Source organism: Hemicordylus capensis, chromosome 6 (genome assembly GCF_027244095.1).
Source record: "Hemicordylus capensis ecotype Gifberg chromosome 6, rHemCap1.1.pri, whole genome shotgun sequence".
In the NCBI taxonomy this organism is placed as follows: Eukaryota; Metazoa; Chordata; class Lepidosauria; order Squamata; family Cordylidae; genus Hemicordylus; species Hemicordylus capensis.
This window is the reverse complement of record NC_069662.1, coordinates 114,887,473-114,905,114: the sequence shown is the minus strand read 5'-3', so window position 1 is coordinate 114,905,114 and position 17,642 is coordinate 114,887,473. Positions and strand designations below refer to the sequence as shown.

General features: G+C 40.4%; 1 protein-coding gene across 3 annotated transcripts in view; it reads left to right on the top strand.

Annotated features, from left to right (window-relative positions):
• The window catches only part of CHN2 (chimerin 2), a 218,505-nt gene that overhangs the window by 189,335 nt on the left and 11,528 nt on the right, over window positions 1-17,642 (top strand). For all 3 annotated transcript variants that reach the window (XM_053262420.1, XM_053262419.1, XM_053262421.1), the window contains 2 exons: window positions 10,547-10,631; window positions 14,940-15,113. In XM_053262420.1, coding sequence (XP_053118395.1) covers window positions 10,547-10,631; window positions 14,940-15,113 — 259 coding nt within the window. The remainder of the gene's footprint in view (window positions 1-10,546; window positions 10,632-14,939; window positions 15,114-17,642) is intronic.

The window sequence follows — 17,642 nt, the reverse complement described above, 5'->3', positions numbered from 1 at the left end:
TTGATTAGCCCTCTGACTAAAGGTCCATTGTTTTGGACCTGTGTAAACCTGAAGCTGAATACACACTGCACAGTCCCCCTGGCACCATGTGGAGATGACCATGCCCACTGTGCAGTGGGATGTGCACGAACCTGTTCGGAGGCCCTTTTACAGGCCTCTGAACAGGTTAGAACACGAGGGGGTTCGAAGGCAAGGGGGAGTTTCCCACTTTAAAGGTGGGGGAGGGAGTACTTACCCTTCCCTCCACTTTTCACTTGTTGGTGCTCGGTATTTTTAACCTACAGAGCAGCAGCGTACTTCCCTGCTGCCCTGTTTTTTCCTTGGCTGGAAGTAGCTGGTGTGCATTCACCCGCTGGGCACGCATGTGAGCGAGCGCAATGTGTGCCCAGTGGGCACACGTACACCCGCTACTTCCAGCCACTTCCTCTTTGCTCATTTAGCAGCCATCTTAAGATTGTTGAAAAGGTGGAATACAAATAAATGAAATACAAAAAGAAACGTAAACACTAGTTGGAATGTGTCAAGAAACACAATAAAAAGCATTTGCTTGGAACTTTATCTCAACTTGTGATGAAGTGACTGAACAGGTCACAATTTTTGGAATAACTAAATATCAGATCTAGCCCTCTGACTAGTAGCCATTGATAGAACTGTCCTCCATGAATTTCTCTAAACCCCTCTTAAAGCCATCCATGCGTTAAGATGTGTCTGTCACCACATCTTGTGGAAGAGAATTCTATAGGTTAATTATGTGTTGTATGAAAAAGTACTTCCTTTTGTTGGTCCTGAATTTTTTGGAAATCAGTTTCATGGGATGACCCATGGTTCTAGTGCAATGAGAGAGGGAGAAAAATTTCTCTCTATCAATTCTCTCCATGCCATGCATGATTTTATAGACCTCTGTCATGTCTCCCCCTCAGTCGTCTTTTTTCTAAACTAAAAGGCCCCAGGTGTTGTAGCCTTGCCTCATAATCACTGATGATCTTCGTTGCCCTCTTCTGTACCTTTCCAAGTCCTCCTTAAGATATGGTGTCCAGAACTGTATGCAGTACTCCAAATGTGGCCCCACTGCAGTTTTTTATAAGGGCATTATAATATTAGCAGTTTTATTTTCAATCCCCTTCCTTATGTTTCCAAGCATGCCTTTTCCACAGCTGCTTCACATTGAGTCAACATTTTCAATGAGCTGTCCACCACAACCCCAAGATCCCTCTCCTGAACAATCACTGACAGCTCAGACCCTATCAGTGTATTTATGATGTTGTAGGGGCAGGGGGAGGGGTTGCTAACATTGCCATTTTGACAAATTTAATTTTTAAAATTGAACAATCAAACCAAAATACTTTAAAATGCTATGCAATAATTTTATTTTGGAACTTAATATACATTTCTAGAATTAAATCAGTTTTGGGATCCAAAGACAACTAGTACCAACCACCCATCAGCTTGTCTTTCTTGAATTGAGCAGCACAACACCACACAGCAACCCTCTTTTCAATTTAAAATTACTTTCAGCAACGTAGGAACATAGGAAGCAGCCAGATACTGAGTCAGGCCATTGATCCGTCTAGCTCAGTATTGTCTACCCAGACTGGCAGCGGCTTCTCCAAGGTTGCAGACAGTCTCGCTCAGCCCTACCTTGGAGATGCCAGGGAACTTTCTGCTCTTTCCAGAGTGGCGCCATCCCCTGAGGGGAATATTTTACAGTGCTCACATGTAGTCTCCCATTCATATGCAACCAGGGTGGACCCTGCTTAGTTAAGGGGACAAGTCGTGCTTTCTACCACAAGACCAGCTCTCCTCTTTTGGTTTGGTATGGTATGGCGGATCTGCTGATAAAAGGAGAGGGGGAAACTGAAAACTCCATTGGGCATCCCAGGCCCTCAGGCATGCCTGAAGTTGGTCTTTGGATCCTGGCCATCATGTATGTTAAATAGATTGTATACAAAATATATGGTTGCTCTATACTAGTGAGTAAATCGGCTCGTCTGGTAGCCACTCAGGGACGGGCCTTCTCCGCTGCTGCCCCGAGGCTTTGGAATGCACTCCCTAGTGAAATAAGAGCCTCCCCATCTCTGACAGCTTTAAAAAAATCTTTAAAGATGCATCTGTTATTATTATTTATTATTATTATTATTTTACATTTATATCCCGCTCTTCCTCCAAGGAGCCCAGAGCGGTATACTACATACTTGAGTTTCTCTTTCACAACAACACTGTGAAGTAGGTTAGGCCGAGAGAGAAGTGACTGGCCCAGAGTCACCCAGCTAGTTTTATGGCTGAATGGGGATTTGAACTCGGGTCTCCCCGGTCCTAGTCCAGCACTCTAACCACTACACCACGCTGGTTCACTCAGGCTTTTAATTAATTTTGTTTTAATGGTTTTAATGCTGTTTTAAAATATTTTTTTTAAGTTTTAAATTGTTGTAATGTTTTAAACTTTTCATGTTTGTTTAAACTAATGTTTTACTTTGTTTTTATTTTGTTGTAAACCGCCCAGAGACTTAAGTTTGGGGCGGTATAAAAATGTGTTAATAAAATTAAAATAAAAAATAAAACAAATGGAACACCCTTCCATTCTGACTCATGATCATTCCACTGTGGTCACAAACTATGATTACAGCCATCTGAATAGAACATTTTGCTGCAGGCTAAACTTTGAAAATTTAGAAGTAAATAGTCTTTATGTCTCACATGCTACATCTGCTTGCAGAAAGGACTTTTAATTATAAAATAAAATAAATACTTGCCAAGCTGTAGCTAGGGGAGCTGCAGTTTTCTGGGAAGCTATTTCTTACATCAAAACCTCTTTTTCACATTAGGAAGAAATAGTGAGTTCCAGCTCCTGTTTTCACAACTGCTAATTGTAATTGACAATAGGCCATACCCACAGAGAGTGCTCCATACATAAATTGTTGTTGTTGTTCTTTGAATTTTCTTCTTTAGGAGCAATATTAGAAATGCAGTTGTTCCTGCTTGTACCTGTAGCAAATTGCTCAGTTGGGGACTAAGCAAAATAATCTGCCCTACTAATGTTCTATAAATAAGAACATCATTTATAGCAACATATCCTACTACTTATTGCAAAGAGTTTTATTAAACAATATAACCTTTAAAATTCCTCTTTACAGAATTATTTCATCTTTACTTTCAGAGGAGACATTTTCCATTGTCATAAAAGAAAGAGCTTTGGTACTCTCTGGACATGAACTCTAAGATCCCCACAGAGCTGACATTAGATTGATAATGCAAAGAACCCCTATGTGTGGGAATATTTTGGTATGAAGAGACTAACTGCAATTTGCACTGCTACAGTCCAGATATAGGCTTGCTACCACACCTTCTGTTTGTGAGAACAAGACTATAAGGCACTTTACCATCATACCAGGAGAATCAATCATTTTTGTTGATGGATCTTATAAAAATTGTAGCATAAAGAAAAACAAACCATGAGCATGGCTCCATGTACCTAAAAATGATTTTTTTTTTTAGTCTTTGTGTCAAAAAGAAATGGATCTTTAACCATGAGAGCCTGATGATTTCCCAGCTGATGCATATCTACCCTTAATAATCCCTGTATGTGTTTGAGCCACAAAATACAACTCTTATATATATATATTAATGAATACATCCCAAACAATAAATCCTTGATTCACATTGTTAGTAATGGCCAAAAGCCAGACTAGTGGTGGACATGCTGACAAACTTTCTGTTGGTGTAATGGAGAGAGGTGACTTTTGCCGATCTCCTCTTCTTTCAGCAAGTGGCCGTGCCTCCGAGAATATGTCCCCATGAATCCCACAACCTTCAGGGACATGTTTCTGGGAGGCACAGAAACCTGCAGAGGGAGGGGAGATAGGTACATTTACTCCTCCATTGTGCGCACAGAACATTTATTGGTCCATGAAATGTTAGTCTGGATGTCAGCCAACATGAATTAAAATAATCACTTTAGTTGGTTCTCAAGACTACATATGTGAATAAGTTATGACTTAACATATACCATTTCTGCTTAAGGGTGATTAATAGCAGAATCACAATTTCATAACCAAAATAGTTTAAGCCTGACATTCCTCCCATTTCCAGTATTTGTTTATGGGAGATTTCTCACAATGTCGATCTAATTAGGACCTTTTATTTTCATCTAATTATTCTGGAATATTATCACAGCCCTAGATTATGTTTTATATGCCTGCCAGATATTTCTGTATAACACATTCTTGATAAATCCCTATATGGCTGCAAAAATGACAATATCAAGTGAGGATAGGGGTGGGCTTCTGGGAGCTGTCCCTTTTTTTTGCCAGAGCCTTGGGAACTATCTGCTCAAAATAGCAGCTTGGAGGCAGAGCCAATTACAAAATGGTAACCTGTACAAAAATTTATGTCAACAGAATAAGAGATTTCAGCATCAAACCCCTGAATTGTGGGGCAATTTGCTACAGGACAAGAAAGCAGGAAAGTCTCCTTCATGGGAGAAGAAATTGAACAGAAATTAATAGGACAGAAAGTAATTGCATCCCTGATATCTCAAAGAGAGAGAGAGATTAAAAATGGCATGGCCATACCCCCACCCAGCTAACCAATCAGATTTGTAGAAAGCCTGGGAGCTACCAGTAGTTCCCAAGCTACCTAATGCCTGCCCCTGGTGTAACTAATATACATTAACTAGAGATTCCTGTGGCATGCACACTCACATAGAGCAATAGTGTAAACCCACCTTTATTCAGCACATGCAGATTCAGTGTCATTGCAATTATGTGATGAGAACAAGGGGAAGACTGTCCTAAAATGATATGAAACCTTAGACATTGAGTAGTTTAAATGACTCTGAACGCTTGACACTGCAAATGCTTATGTGTTGCAAAATACACATTTTGTCAAACTACAGCCCACAAAACAGAACCTGAGGTTCTTGAATTCATCCACCATTTTGCATGGCTGCTATAGCTTGTAGATTTTCATAGTCAGTGAGAATTGAGACTACAGGTCTAATTATTAAGCATTTAATGAAGAATAATAATTATTGTTTAATGCAGGAAAGGAGCAGGAAATAAGCAACCACAGTTGTTTAAATGATTTTCAGAAAATTACTGGTTTTATATGATGTCAGAAATAGATCCAAAATACCCCGGTGATTAGTGTAGAACAGCTTAAGAAGATTAGGAAGCTGCAGTCTTAATAATGAACTCAAATGCATTTAACTTCTATAAACATTTGGCTACAGCGGTGCAGCTATAATTGAGTGGATGGGTTCAAAGAACCCAGCCCCGCCCCAGCTCCAACCCTCCCTATTTTCTTCATTATCTCCCTCTCTCCGAGGGGCTGCCAGGGAGGAGAGTGAACACCGGTGGGGGGGGTGAACAGAGCTACACCCCCTGTTCAGGCACACATGTTTATCACTGAAACATCAGATGTTTGCTTGAATATATAAAAGAGATATTGCAGATCAAACACCCAATACAGCTTTTGAATACTGACATTATAGACACCAGCAGAGACAGAACACATATTCAGCTGAAAATCATCAAGTGATAAATCATAGAGCAATGAGGCATCACATGATATGCAGTATGAAATCAGCTCTGTTATCAAGTAAGCTCTAGAGTTCATTTTATAGTTTTGCTACAAACTGTAACATGGATATTAGGCATTAGAACTGATACTGCAACATGTCATTATTATCAGCAGCTTTGTTAATGCTACATGCTGGAGTTAAATTTTTGATGCTAGAGATACTTAAGTGTTCAGATATACATATAGGTCTGTTTCATACACAGGTAGACCATTCATGACAATTTCAGGAGCCCATTGAAAACATGTTTTCTCAGTTTTAGTAAGCTCAGAAGCCATTGTGGATAGGGAAGGCTCTTTGTATATGTTATAGGAGCCAGGAGCAGAGTTGTAATAGTGCTGACAGGTTCAAATAACCAATCATGCCCTGCATCCAGGAGCCACCAAACCTCTGGGATGATCCACTGAGCTACCCCAGGCCGGGACTCAAACTGCTGGTAAAACTGTGTACCTTCAGCCACTGCCATCCACCACCTTTGGTCACAGCTGCCCAGCTGCACCCATCTTCCTTTTATTGGCATAGCATAGCATAGTCTTTATTTCGGTCTTTGACCAGCAAATTGGCTGGGCACCAAGCCAATGGAAGGAGCAATGGACGCAGCCAGGTGAGTAGCCACTACCACAGCCAGGTGAGTAGCCACTGCCACAGCCAGGTGCCTCCATCAGCCACATGCCCAGATGCACCCATCCTCCTTCCATTGGCTTGGTGCCCATCCGATGGAAGGAAGATGAATGCAGCCGGGCAAGCAGCCGTCACTAGCCGCCTTCTTCAGCCACACTCACCCAACTGCACCCATCCTCCTTCCATCAACCAGGCCGATGGGAGAAGGAGGATGGATGGAGTGAGTAGCCGATGGAGGTGGCTGGTGGCAGCTGCAGATGGCCAGCACTGTCAGCAGTGGTAGCCCTGGCCTGTGGGAGGAGCAGCTCCATGGCCCACTCCTCGAGGGAGGGAGGGAGTGGGGAAATGCGTGCTTGAGTTATTGAGGGAGTGGGGGAGTGCGTGCATTTGTGTTCTGAACACAATCTCACTCTACTTTTGCTATACCCCTGATAAGAGCACAGAGGCAGAGCTTGGTGCATTCACATGGACAGTTGGATTTTTGCACTTGATAAACTTTGGTAATCAACTTTTGCACTTGATAAAGTTTTGTAATGACTCTCATACCAAATGTTAAATTTGAATACTTTGATGCAAAACAAGGCATAAGGTTTATTACTAAAGGAATCCACACTGAGCCATGAAATTGGCCATGAAATTTCTTAATTAGAAATTAAATTAGTAGAACAAATGTGCATACATTAATGGTTAATGTGTAGATCTAGAAACATAAAAAGTTGTACAAATTAATGGTTGTAAAAAAATTCAAATTAGACAGAACATCATTCTGGGCCAAACTGTACTAAACACTGAAATGTGTCACCCCCTAGTTTGGGTTTACTTAAAGTAAAAATAAGTGCCTAGGCACACAATCCATTAGCTGTATCAGGACCTTTGTATGGCAGTAGAGGATACTTAGTTCTTTACTTCCATGCTGTTTTCTCACCCAAACCTGCTAAGGACCCCCAATGTTGTCATTAAAACATATAAACCACTTGTTTATTACCCTAAAGTAAGTTTTGCACTTATTTTATTTATTTATTTATTTAATTTATATGCCACCTAATATAGAAATCTCTAGGCAGTGTTTAAGAAACAGGAATATGTCAGGGATGTTCCCTTTCACTTCTTCTTTCTGAATTTGCATTACTAGAACAACTACTTACCTATGCATGTAGTAAATGTGTTAAACTGTGTACACTCTCAGAATAGTATACAGTTTAAAACAATTGGTTTAAAAAACAGATACAACAAAGTTATATTAAACAAAGTAATACAATAATAGAAACGACCAAAGTCATTAAAATCTAGCACAAGCCACAAACCAGCATTTAAACTATAAAATATGTTGGAATGGCTGAGCAGATTTTTAAAGAAGTCTTCACTGATGCTGAAAAAGCATCAAAGATGGTGCCAGGCAAGCTTCTCTAAGGAGGATATCTAGGGCATCACAACTGAGATGCAACTGTCTCACCAGTCACCACCACCTAACTTCACAGTATCTGGAAGAGATCTTCTAATGAAGAACACAAGATTCAGGCAGGCTTCTGAAGAAGACAGTTTTTTCATTGGTTTGTGCCATCAAGCAAAACACAGCCGTCTTTAGACACTTATTGGAGGGCTTGACCTTAAATTATATTGCCTTTTAGATTAGTCTCAACCCAAACCAATTATCTCTAGGAATAATTGTCATTAAACCAATAGAAACCACAGTAAAGATATATCTAGAGAACCTCATTCCCAACAAATCAAATTAGATCTAATGGAAGGCATTTAATTAGTCACTTAATAGTGTGCTGAACATTCATGAATGTTTGATCCCACTTTAATTTATATTTTGATATGGTTCAAATCCATTTCTCCCCCACTCCTACTTTGCTGGAATAGAGCAATATTCCACACATTTCTTTGTGATATTGGGAAATTACCCAGAATCATCTGTCAATTGCAGTGGCTATTGCAGACAGGCAGAAGTCTTCAGGTTTCCGAATCTCCCTCCCCCCCAGTGGGATTTACTCCCAAATAAATTTACATAGGTTTGCATTATGTTTTCCAAAACTTAGTCAAATCTGTGTCTAAATGCAAGGTTACACTTTACTTTTATTACTATGCACTTTTACTTTTGGTGTTAGTTAACTTTATTTTGTATCACGCAAATTATAAAATATTTAATTTTGAATATCATGCATATGTTCTAAGTTGCAAAAGACCTCTGCAGTATTAGGTTAATTCAGGTTTTCATGCTGGTATTTTCTGGAAAATAGACATTTCATCTGTCCTCATCATACTGTGTTCCTCATCAGTTCTTGTATGGAGATTTGTAGCAAAATGGTACTTACTGTGTTTTTCTTGAATAAGGATCTGTTTAAACTTTTTGGACTGTATAAAACAAGTTTACTTATTTCACTTGGGGAGGAGGAGGAGACAAAAAATAGTTTGTCTGTGTCTGTAGTTGATTCAAACATGCAAAAATCAGATATTTGCCCAATCATTGCCTGGAATGTCTACACAAGCCTTTCGTTATTCCTTCTGAGTCAAGATTACAAGGTTCCCCTTGATTCTTGTTGAGTGACCGTGGTTTGTTTATATAAAGAATCATGTAATAGTGCCACATCATAATCTCATTTCACTGAGACTACTGTATATTCAAAATTATATTAAATATCCATGAATGACAAAATATTGTTGCAAAGTAATGTAGGAGGCTGGCACCAATAGACAAACATGACAAAAATGGAAGAAAAATCCATAATGTTTTAAGATTATATTTATGAAAGGATCCGTTGGGGATTCATGCCTCAGCTGTTCCTCAGGAGAATAATTAATGTGTATACAAAGATGGATCTGCTCTCTGGCCATACTTCTTAAGAGTTGAGACCTGCCAGAAAACAGGTCTGTCTTCATTCTTTTCCTGAGGATGCTCAGAGGTTCAAAACACATCTTGAACATTTCATAACTATTGCTTTGCACCATTTTGAATTATTTTCAAAATACTGTTTTCATAAATGTAGGAAAAATCCCATTGATGTCATTGGGAGGTGAGTTTGGCATGAAGAGATGGCACTGTTAGAAACTATCAGATTCTTGTGTGAGAAAGGGTACATAGCTTTCAGAATCTCGCCCCTTTGTTTTGACTTTAATGTAGTACATTCAAAAGGTTCCTTGCAAATCAATGGTTTATTTGTTTCTAGTACTAAAAGACTTCTCAGTCCAATCTGCAGCCTGGTACCACAATCTGAAACTCACAATGGCTGCCGTCCAGAGTCCCATGCACAGAGACTTCCAGTTCTCATTCATGAGAAAGAAATATTTGGGCAGAATTGGTCTCCAAGAAGAGGTGGACAGTCTCTGCTCATATGGAGCACCACAGATGCTCTGGGTTGCAACCATTACACAAAAGTAAGGGCCAATTTGCATGTTAACAGTCACCACTATGTGGAGACCAGTAGTCTGGATCTGCATATGCAGCAGAATGATGTCGTAATGATGCAGTAGATTCCTGAGGCAGTAGAATGGACAGTATCACTCAGGCAGCATGTGAGGGGTCACACTTTGAATTCTCTGAAACTTCAAAACATGAAAAACTCTCCTCAGAAACATCACGGTAAGGATAGGTTGGCTTAGAACCTTCCTCCCTAGTATCCTAGCTTGGTTTTTCAAAAAAAATTAATGAAATGCTTTAAAATTGTATTTTTAAAATCGTATTTTAAAATGGTATGTATAAAATGAAGTGGTACAGTCCAATCTACATTCTGCTGGCTCTGTAGATAACTTTTACTAATAGAGATGAGGTCATTTCACACCACACCACCACAAACACTGAAAAAGAAAAATTGCAGTGGCATGGTGAAAATTGCCTGAATCGTATGTGATCTGATGTATGTGAGCATTTCACCAGGCAGTAATGATATGTAGGTATGTAAAATGGCATCCACATCATGCTGAAACATATAAATTAGCACTGAGTTCCAAGGAAATTAAAATTACTTTCACATTATGTGTTTAGTATGAGGATTAAACCCATGACACTTTCATTTTGCATTTCACTAATATACATGAAACAGTAAGCCCATTAATTAAAGGTCAAGTTAAATGGATTGAGTTCAGTATCCTGCCATGTGATTTGCCGTTCATTTTGTCCCTTGAGAAATGGAAGAACCCTGAGACCCAATGCAATTTTATTTATTTGGGGCTTATATGCCCAAAGCATTTGGGATGTGGCTGGCTGTGTATGAGGAAGATTTGCTTTTAACCATGACCCTTTGTTGTTTATTTCTTCTGCATATTCCATCTGTCAGGCCATCTGCCTTTTAATGATCCTGGATTTTCTTTCTTTCTTTCTTTCTTTCTTTCTTTCTTTCTGCATTGCAGGTCCACACATTTCGAGGTCCACACTGGTGTGAATACTGTGCCAACTTCATGTGGGGGCTTATTGCTCAGGGAGTAAGATGTTCAGGTAAACTTAAAAACCTTATTAGCCCTGCTCTTCTATCTGAAAAATAGATGTGTAAAATTCTTTGAATGCACCACTGAGAGACCTTAAAGGCCAAGTTGAAGACAAATCATCCTGGAGAGAATCTATCTATGTGGTCACTAAGAGTTGACACCAACCTGATGGCACTTAATCAATTAATCAATCAAAATTATTTGAAAGGATCATGTGGAGTGATTTAGCAGGATATTATACATGTTAAAGGCCCTCCAAAATTTGCTCAAATGTTAAAGCTTTCTACAGTTTTATCTTAATCTAGACTACAGAATGTATGTATACTTCAAAAAAACGGCAGAATAATAATTGAAAATACATTGTGATCACAGTACCCAGTTTGAAGTAGAACACAGGCTGGTTTGGAGGTTCACATGATTATAAATAGATGACCACTGAGAACGTGGTCATCAGGACATTCTCTGCAGATGTCCCAACATCCTCCCAATATGTCTCTTTATCTCATGAGGTGGCTTGTTCATCCAATTGGTCCCTGTTAGCAGGCTCCAAGTACTTGTTTAAATCTTCTAAAATAGATGAGCACGTTAATAAAAATAATTGGGCATTCAAGAGGATCTTTTGAGGGCTGGTGAGGGCTTCTCTCTGCTCTAGTAGTCTAGCAACAAATATACAGGATTTTTAGGCTGGAAATATCTTATGCTTCCTTGGCCCCTGAATTCCTACTTGCTTCCACTCTGCATTCATCCTAAAAGCAGAAGTTATTTTCTTTTTTGCTAAATTGTAGGGCCTTTTGAAAGAAAAGATAGAGCACCTAGGGGAAGGGGAGATTGAGTAGAAGGGAAGAAGAAGCTCAGTTTAAATGTGTGTTGTGTGGGGAAGCTGAATCCTTTGAGTCTGAGTCCTTTGTAGGCAGCTGAGCTTAAAATCCTCTCACTCTGGCTGATTGCTGACTTTTATCCCAGAACAGAATAATATTATATTACATTCTCAGTTATTAGGTTTTCAGTTTCATGATGCAAAAGCTATTTGCCTATATTGTTCAATAATGTTATTAAAGGCCATGGGAAGAATCACAGTTTTAAAATTTTGCCTTCCCAGAACTGTCATTATGCCCCACTGCTATTAAGTGCAGGCAGGACCAGCTCCAGGTTTCCTTGGGGAAAGTGCTGATCTAGGGTCCTCTTCTGTGTCATTGACCCCCTCATGTGGGTAGGCCCTGTAGACTTCCCAGGGTAATTTTCACATTGGGCTTTTAGCTCACATCTCCTCCAGAATGGAGGGTGTGCATTCACATATTGGTCAGATTTACCCCAAAGTCCTTGCAAGCTATCGGAGAGCACTTCACACACAACTTGGGCTTTTCATTGCCCAGTAGAATGTAGCCTGATTTATATCCAGAGTTTTAAAAAAATCTACTTTTTGTGTTGGTTTGGGGGGGCAACTTCAAACTCAAAGTAAAGCATTGCAGTAAACTTGCGGTAAAATCTGCTGCCTGAAAACCCTCCAGGTGGCAGAGACTGCTGCTGTGGAGCAACTGAAACAGTAACAAGAGTGGCAGCAGCACTCCTCTCAGATGGAGGTACCATTTTAATTCTACCACAATTGTTCAGGACCCAACATAGTATTGGTCTGAAGCTACACTAAGTCAGGGCATTGGAGAGAAATGCCATTCAAGTTGCACCTCTACTGAAAGGACACACCCACATGAAGGCTCACCTGGTGGGCTTAGTTACTTGGCGCTGATGGCAAACAGTGGTGGTGGTCCTCTCAGTGCCGGTGCAGATGGTGCCACCATTTTAATTTCCCTACAATGCATAGCATTGCTGGGAAGGAATTAGGGTGCCCAGTGGTACTGGAGCATCAGCAGAGGTGGGTCTTCCTGATGTGCTGAGACCTCAGCTTTTGCCTGCCAGTGATACATGTTGATGCTGGCCCTCAGTATAGGGGAAGGGGACATAAAGCAGCAACATTAATTTCAGTTATTTTTGTATAGCTTTAAATGGTATGGCATTGACAGTACTCTGCCTGACATGTGTCTGAACCAGTTACTGAACCACTTTTTAAAGTTAGTGTCTGAACTAGAATTGAACCACAGAGTTTAAAAATATGAATGAACCTGAACAGAAACAGAACACAAATTTTTAATGTTTGACCCCATTGTAGAAACAGATTCTGGGGCAAAGCCCCTGTGAGCCGTTACCGACATTAAGATTGAAAAGTGCCTAGGGGGGTCTGTATATACCATATTAAATGCTTTGTGCTCCATCCACCAACATATCAACAAAAGGAAAAAGCAGAGAGAAACCAGTGGAAAAAATGACTAAATGTGTGCTACATAGATATGTAGCAAATTATGTAAGAGCTGTGGATATGCACCTAACACATCACTGGATTTGTTCCCATTATTTTAGGTATTTAATCTTTGAAAAAGTATGTTTATTTAGTCTAAAGCTTAAGGTTCTTCTTCATTAGGTTATCAGTATTTAACTCTAAGCAGACAAACAAGTTTTTAACTACACAGGAAATGTTTAGTGAGAATTCAAAAAACAATAAAGGGAGTATCTTAAGTACAGCTGGCATGGTTTGTTTAGATTTCACTGAACAATAATGAATTATGCGGCTGTTTCTGTCTGAACAAGCCCAATAAACCAAATAGATTTAGTTAAAGGAATACATGTGAAGTCATTAATTTGCAGTTATAGCCAATACCTGTTTTAGGTTAATAGGGCCCATTACTTTGGCTTGAAAGAATCTCGCTTCAAGCAAAATAGTATTATGAATAATAAACACTTTCCAACTTGATATTTTACTATGATCCTCAAATTGTACTATATTGTTACTGCATGAAAATTTTGTTTATTTTAAAGACAAAAACCACCCATGTTCTGGTGCCAATTTTAGCGATGAATCAGTTACATCTTCTGCAGGTGGATGAAAGAAACATTGGTTTATCTAGCTGAATTGTGTACTTGAAAGGTGAAAAGTGGTTAATTTTTAATTTAGGTGCTGGGCTCAAGCCTTCCTGAAAGTTATATCCCACTATATTCCTGAAAGCTATAGCCTATATTAAAAATTTTGAAGTTCCCGGATGTATAAGGCAGGCTGTATTTATGCTGCTGTTAGGATCCTTCATCCTACGCATACTAAGAGGCACTCTTCCACTATTACTCCATGAGGCTATTCTCACGATGGGGAAAAACCAAGCTAAGGGAGCGCAGCCCAGTTTTCCCCCATCGTGAGAAACACGAGGTGAAACCGGTGGTTCCCAGGCAACTAGCCTGCCTACCAACCCCTCACCTTAAACAAGGTTAACGGGTGCTCTGTTAACCCTGTTTTGTTGATTGTGCCGCTGTGGCGCGCCTCCACACCACAGTGACGTGTGGGAGGCCAATCTGGCCACCCAGACAGTGATCATCCGAGGGGATGTAAGCGCTTTAGGGCTTCCTCCCTGCAGAAAGGGGTAGTCTCCTTCAGCTATCGTGAGGATCACTTCCATATGTTCTTGGGCACAATCATTGGCATTCAACTCAAATTCCAAGACTGAGCCTGGATCAAACAAAACAATGGAAGCAAGCCATGTGTTCTGTTCAAGCACAATGATGTTTAGCCAGCCTCCTCCCCACCCTTCCCATGAATTGAAAGAGACCCCGTTGCAAGCCTGTGTTTGAACCTGCTGGGGAGCTGTATATAACCCTCCTAAATAAACCTGTTAGTTTACCAACATCTGTGTGGAGACTAAATCCAATTGTCAAGGTTGAACTGACAACACAAGGAAAAAGAGATGTTTGGACTGTCATCGAAAAATGCTTCTGTGTGGCAGAAACTACACCTAGGATCATTATGCTTACCACATGGAGTAGTTCAGATTTCTTGGAGGGTCTCTGAATCTGCATTAATCACTCAAGGAATTTAGCACACAAACTGTCCACACAGTTGGTACAACCAAAATATAGTAAGCCACAGTATAGTAAGTTTCAAATATTTTTGTGGAGCTTAAACACATAAAAGGATGGTCTTTCTAGCAACCTCTAAATGCTGGCCATAATATTTGCTTTAGTCTTAATAGTTGCTCAGATGTATCTAATTTATGAATCTTCTTCCTAGAGAACTCTGCAGTCTCTTCCTGTGTACATGTTTTGCCTGCTGCCCTAAGCATATTTAGATGGTAGTGGTTATTTATTTCTTTTATTTATGTACATAGAGTAAAATACTTGAAAGCATGTGTAACTGAGTCTGAGATGTTGATATGTGGGATGCTTCTTTATGGAAGTTTTTGTTCTTTTCAACTCAAAACTCATGATAATACTTTCTTTACAGACTGTGGATTGAATGTACACAAACAGTGTTCAAAATATGTCCCCAATGACTGCCAGCCAGATCTCAAGAGGATCAAGAGAGTCTACTGCTGTGACCTCACTACACTAGTGAAGGCTCACAATGCACAGAGACCCATGGTAGTGGACATATGCATTCGTGAAATTGAAGCAAGAGGTATTTAAGACTTTTGAAAATGTTAAAATAGAATGCCTTTCTTAGTTACCAGAACATTATCTATTCTCAAACATCGTTCAATACGCTCAAGTGAATAATTTTAAATTACATGTTTAAATTTGAGGGTGCATAAATATATCAAAGCTGGTGGTTCTTATAGTTTTTTCTTTTAAAAAAAGATTGTAAGTAAATCCTGACAACTTCTGTTTGCACAAGACATATGATTTTCACAATTTCCCCTTCACTCTGCCTGTGCCCCTTGTAAATTGGTTCCCGAAGGTTGCAAGACTCTTCAGAATAGGACAGCATGCAGCCGGGGCGGGGGCACTGCAGAGGGAAAGGTCAGGATTAGCAAAAACAGCCCCCCCATCATGCAAACCATTGGTTACCAGTTACTAGTTTACTTCCAGGCTCAATTCAAGGTACGGATGGAAACCACAATATTTCAAGAATTACCTTCCTGCATATGAGACTGCCTAAGAATTCTAGTGATCTTTGGAGGCACTCCTTTGGGTCCCTCCACCATTGGATGTAAGCCTGATGAACAAATGAGTGTGAAAGATGGGCTTTTGCATTGTAGCTCCCAAGATTTGGAATAGACTCCCAAGAATGGGATACCTTACTCCAATGCAGTCTGCACTGAGATAAAAACAAATACAAATCTATTCTAGCAGGCTTTTTTTTTTTAAAAAAGAATGTTGTTGTTGTTGTTGTTAATTTAATTTCTATACCGCCCTTCAAAAATGGCTCAGGGCAGATTACACAGAGAAACAACAAATAAATAAGATGGATCCCTGTCCCCAAAGGGCTCACAATCTAAAAAGAAACATGAGATGCACACCAGCAACAGTCACTGGAGGTACTGTGCTGGGGGTGGATAGGGCCAGTTACTCTCTCCCTGCTAAATAAAGAGAATCACTAAGTTAAAAGGTGCCTCTTTGCCAAGTTAGCAAAGAGTTGTTAGTTGGAATATTACCTGCTACCGCAAGGAGTTCCCTGCTAACCGAGCAAAGAGGCACCTTTTAAAAGTGGTGATTCTCTTTATTTAGCAGGGGGAGAGTAACTGGCCCTATCCATCCCCAGCACAGCATCCCTCCAGTGGCGGTTGCTGGGGTCTATCTTATGTTTCTTGTTTAGATTGTGAGACCTTTAGAGACAGGAAGTCATTTTTAAAATTTATTTATATCTATGTAAACCGCTTTGAGAACTTTTGTTGTACAGCGTTATACAAATATTTGTCGTATTTTTATCTTCGTTGTCATTGATTTTATGGTGTTTTTCCTTGTTAAGATCTGGTTAAAGGTTTTACTATATTGCTTAATGATTCTTGTGTTATTATTTTACCATTTTTAGAACTGTAAGCCACTTTGAATACTCCCATAAAAAGGCCAGGAATAAATCATTCCATAATAAATTAGAGCTCTGGCTCTCTTATACTGTCAGAACTCTAAATTTTTGCAAGTATGTTTGAAACTCCTCCCAATTTCTTTATTCGTGTTGTGGTCTTGGTAGCTGAAGAACAGACATTAGAATGTTAGAAGGCAATAACCTCAGAGGGTCACAGTCAGTGGTAGGCACTTGCCTATGGTGGTGAAAACTAAGGAGTGGCAAATTTTGCCACTCCTCAAATTTTGCTTCCCCGTCTGAGGGTGGCAGCTGTAGTGAGGGAAGGGGCGAAGGGAAAGTCCCCCCTTTTTTTCTAAAAACTGTCACTGTGTGGTGGGATGGGGACAGTGAAGGCTGCACAGCAGTGGTTGTGGGGGGCAAGGAGAAACTTCTCCCTTTTACTTTAAAACACCACTGTGTGGCAGAATGGGATGGGGCAGTGGGGAGGGTGGTGGTGGGGCGAGGGGAAAGTTTCCCCCTTTTCCTTAAAGCAGTGCTGCTGCATTGGAGTGCAGCAAGGGAAAGCACCTTCCAGCTCCTGTCCTCCCTCCCAAATGAGTGCACAGCCCCATCTGCAGCCTGTTTTGGATCTTTCTCAGTACTGGGTGCACTTATTTGGGAGGAAGGAGGGGAGCTGGAAGGAGCTCTCCCTTACCACCCCACCGTGCAGCGGTGCTGCTTAAAGGCAAAAGGGGGGACTTTCCCCTCGCCCCACCACCACTGTCCCGGCTGTAGCCACTGCTGCCCCATTCTGCCACACAGCAGCATTTTAAAGTAAAAGGGGGGGACTTTCCTCTCACACACACACAGCCACCACTGTGCGGCCTTTCCTGCCCCCATCCCACCACTGCAGTTTTTGGAAGAAAGGGGGGGGACTTCCCCCTTGCCACCCCTACCCTCATTGTGGCGGTGGGGGTGGCAAATCCTTGGGCTCCTACGGACAGCAAAAGGCTTAATCCGCCCCAGTCACAATTGTTAAATTAAATTATAATTGGGTAAAAAGGGCCACAGTCCAGTGACAGAACTTATGCTTTGCGTCTCCAATTAAATAACCTTAGAAAGCAGGGCTTGGAAAGACCTTTGGAACTTTGCAAGTCACTGCCAGTTAAAATAGACTGGACTAAGTGAACCAGTGTTTCAATT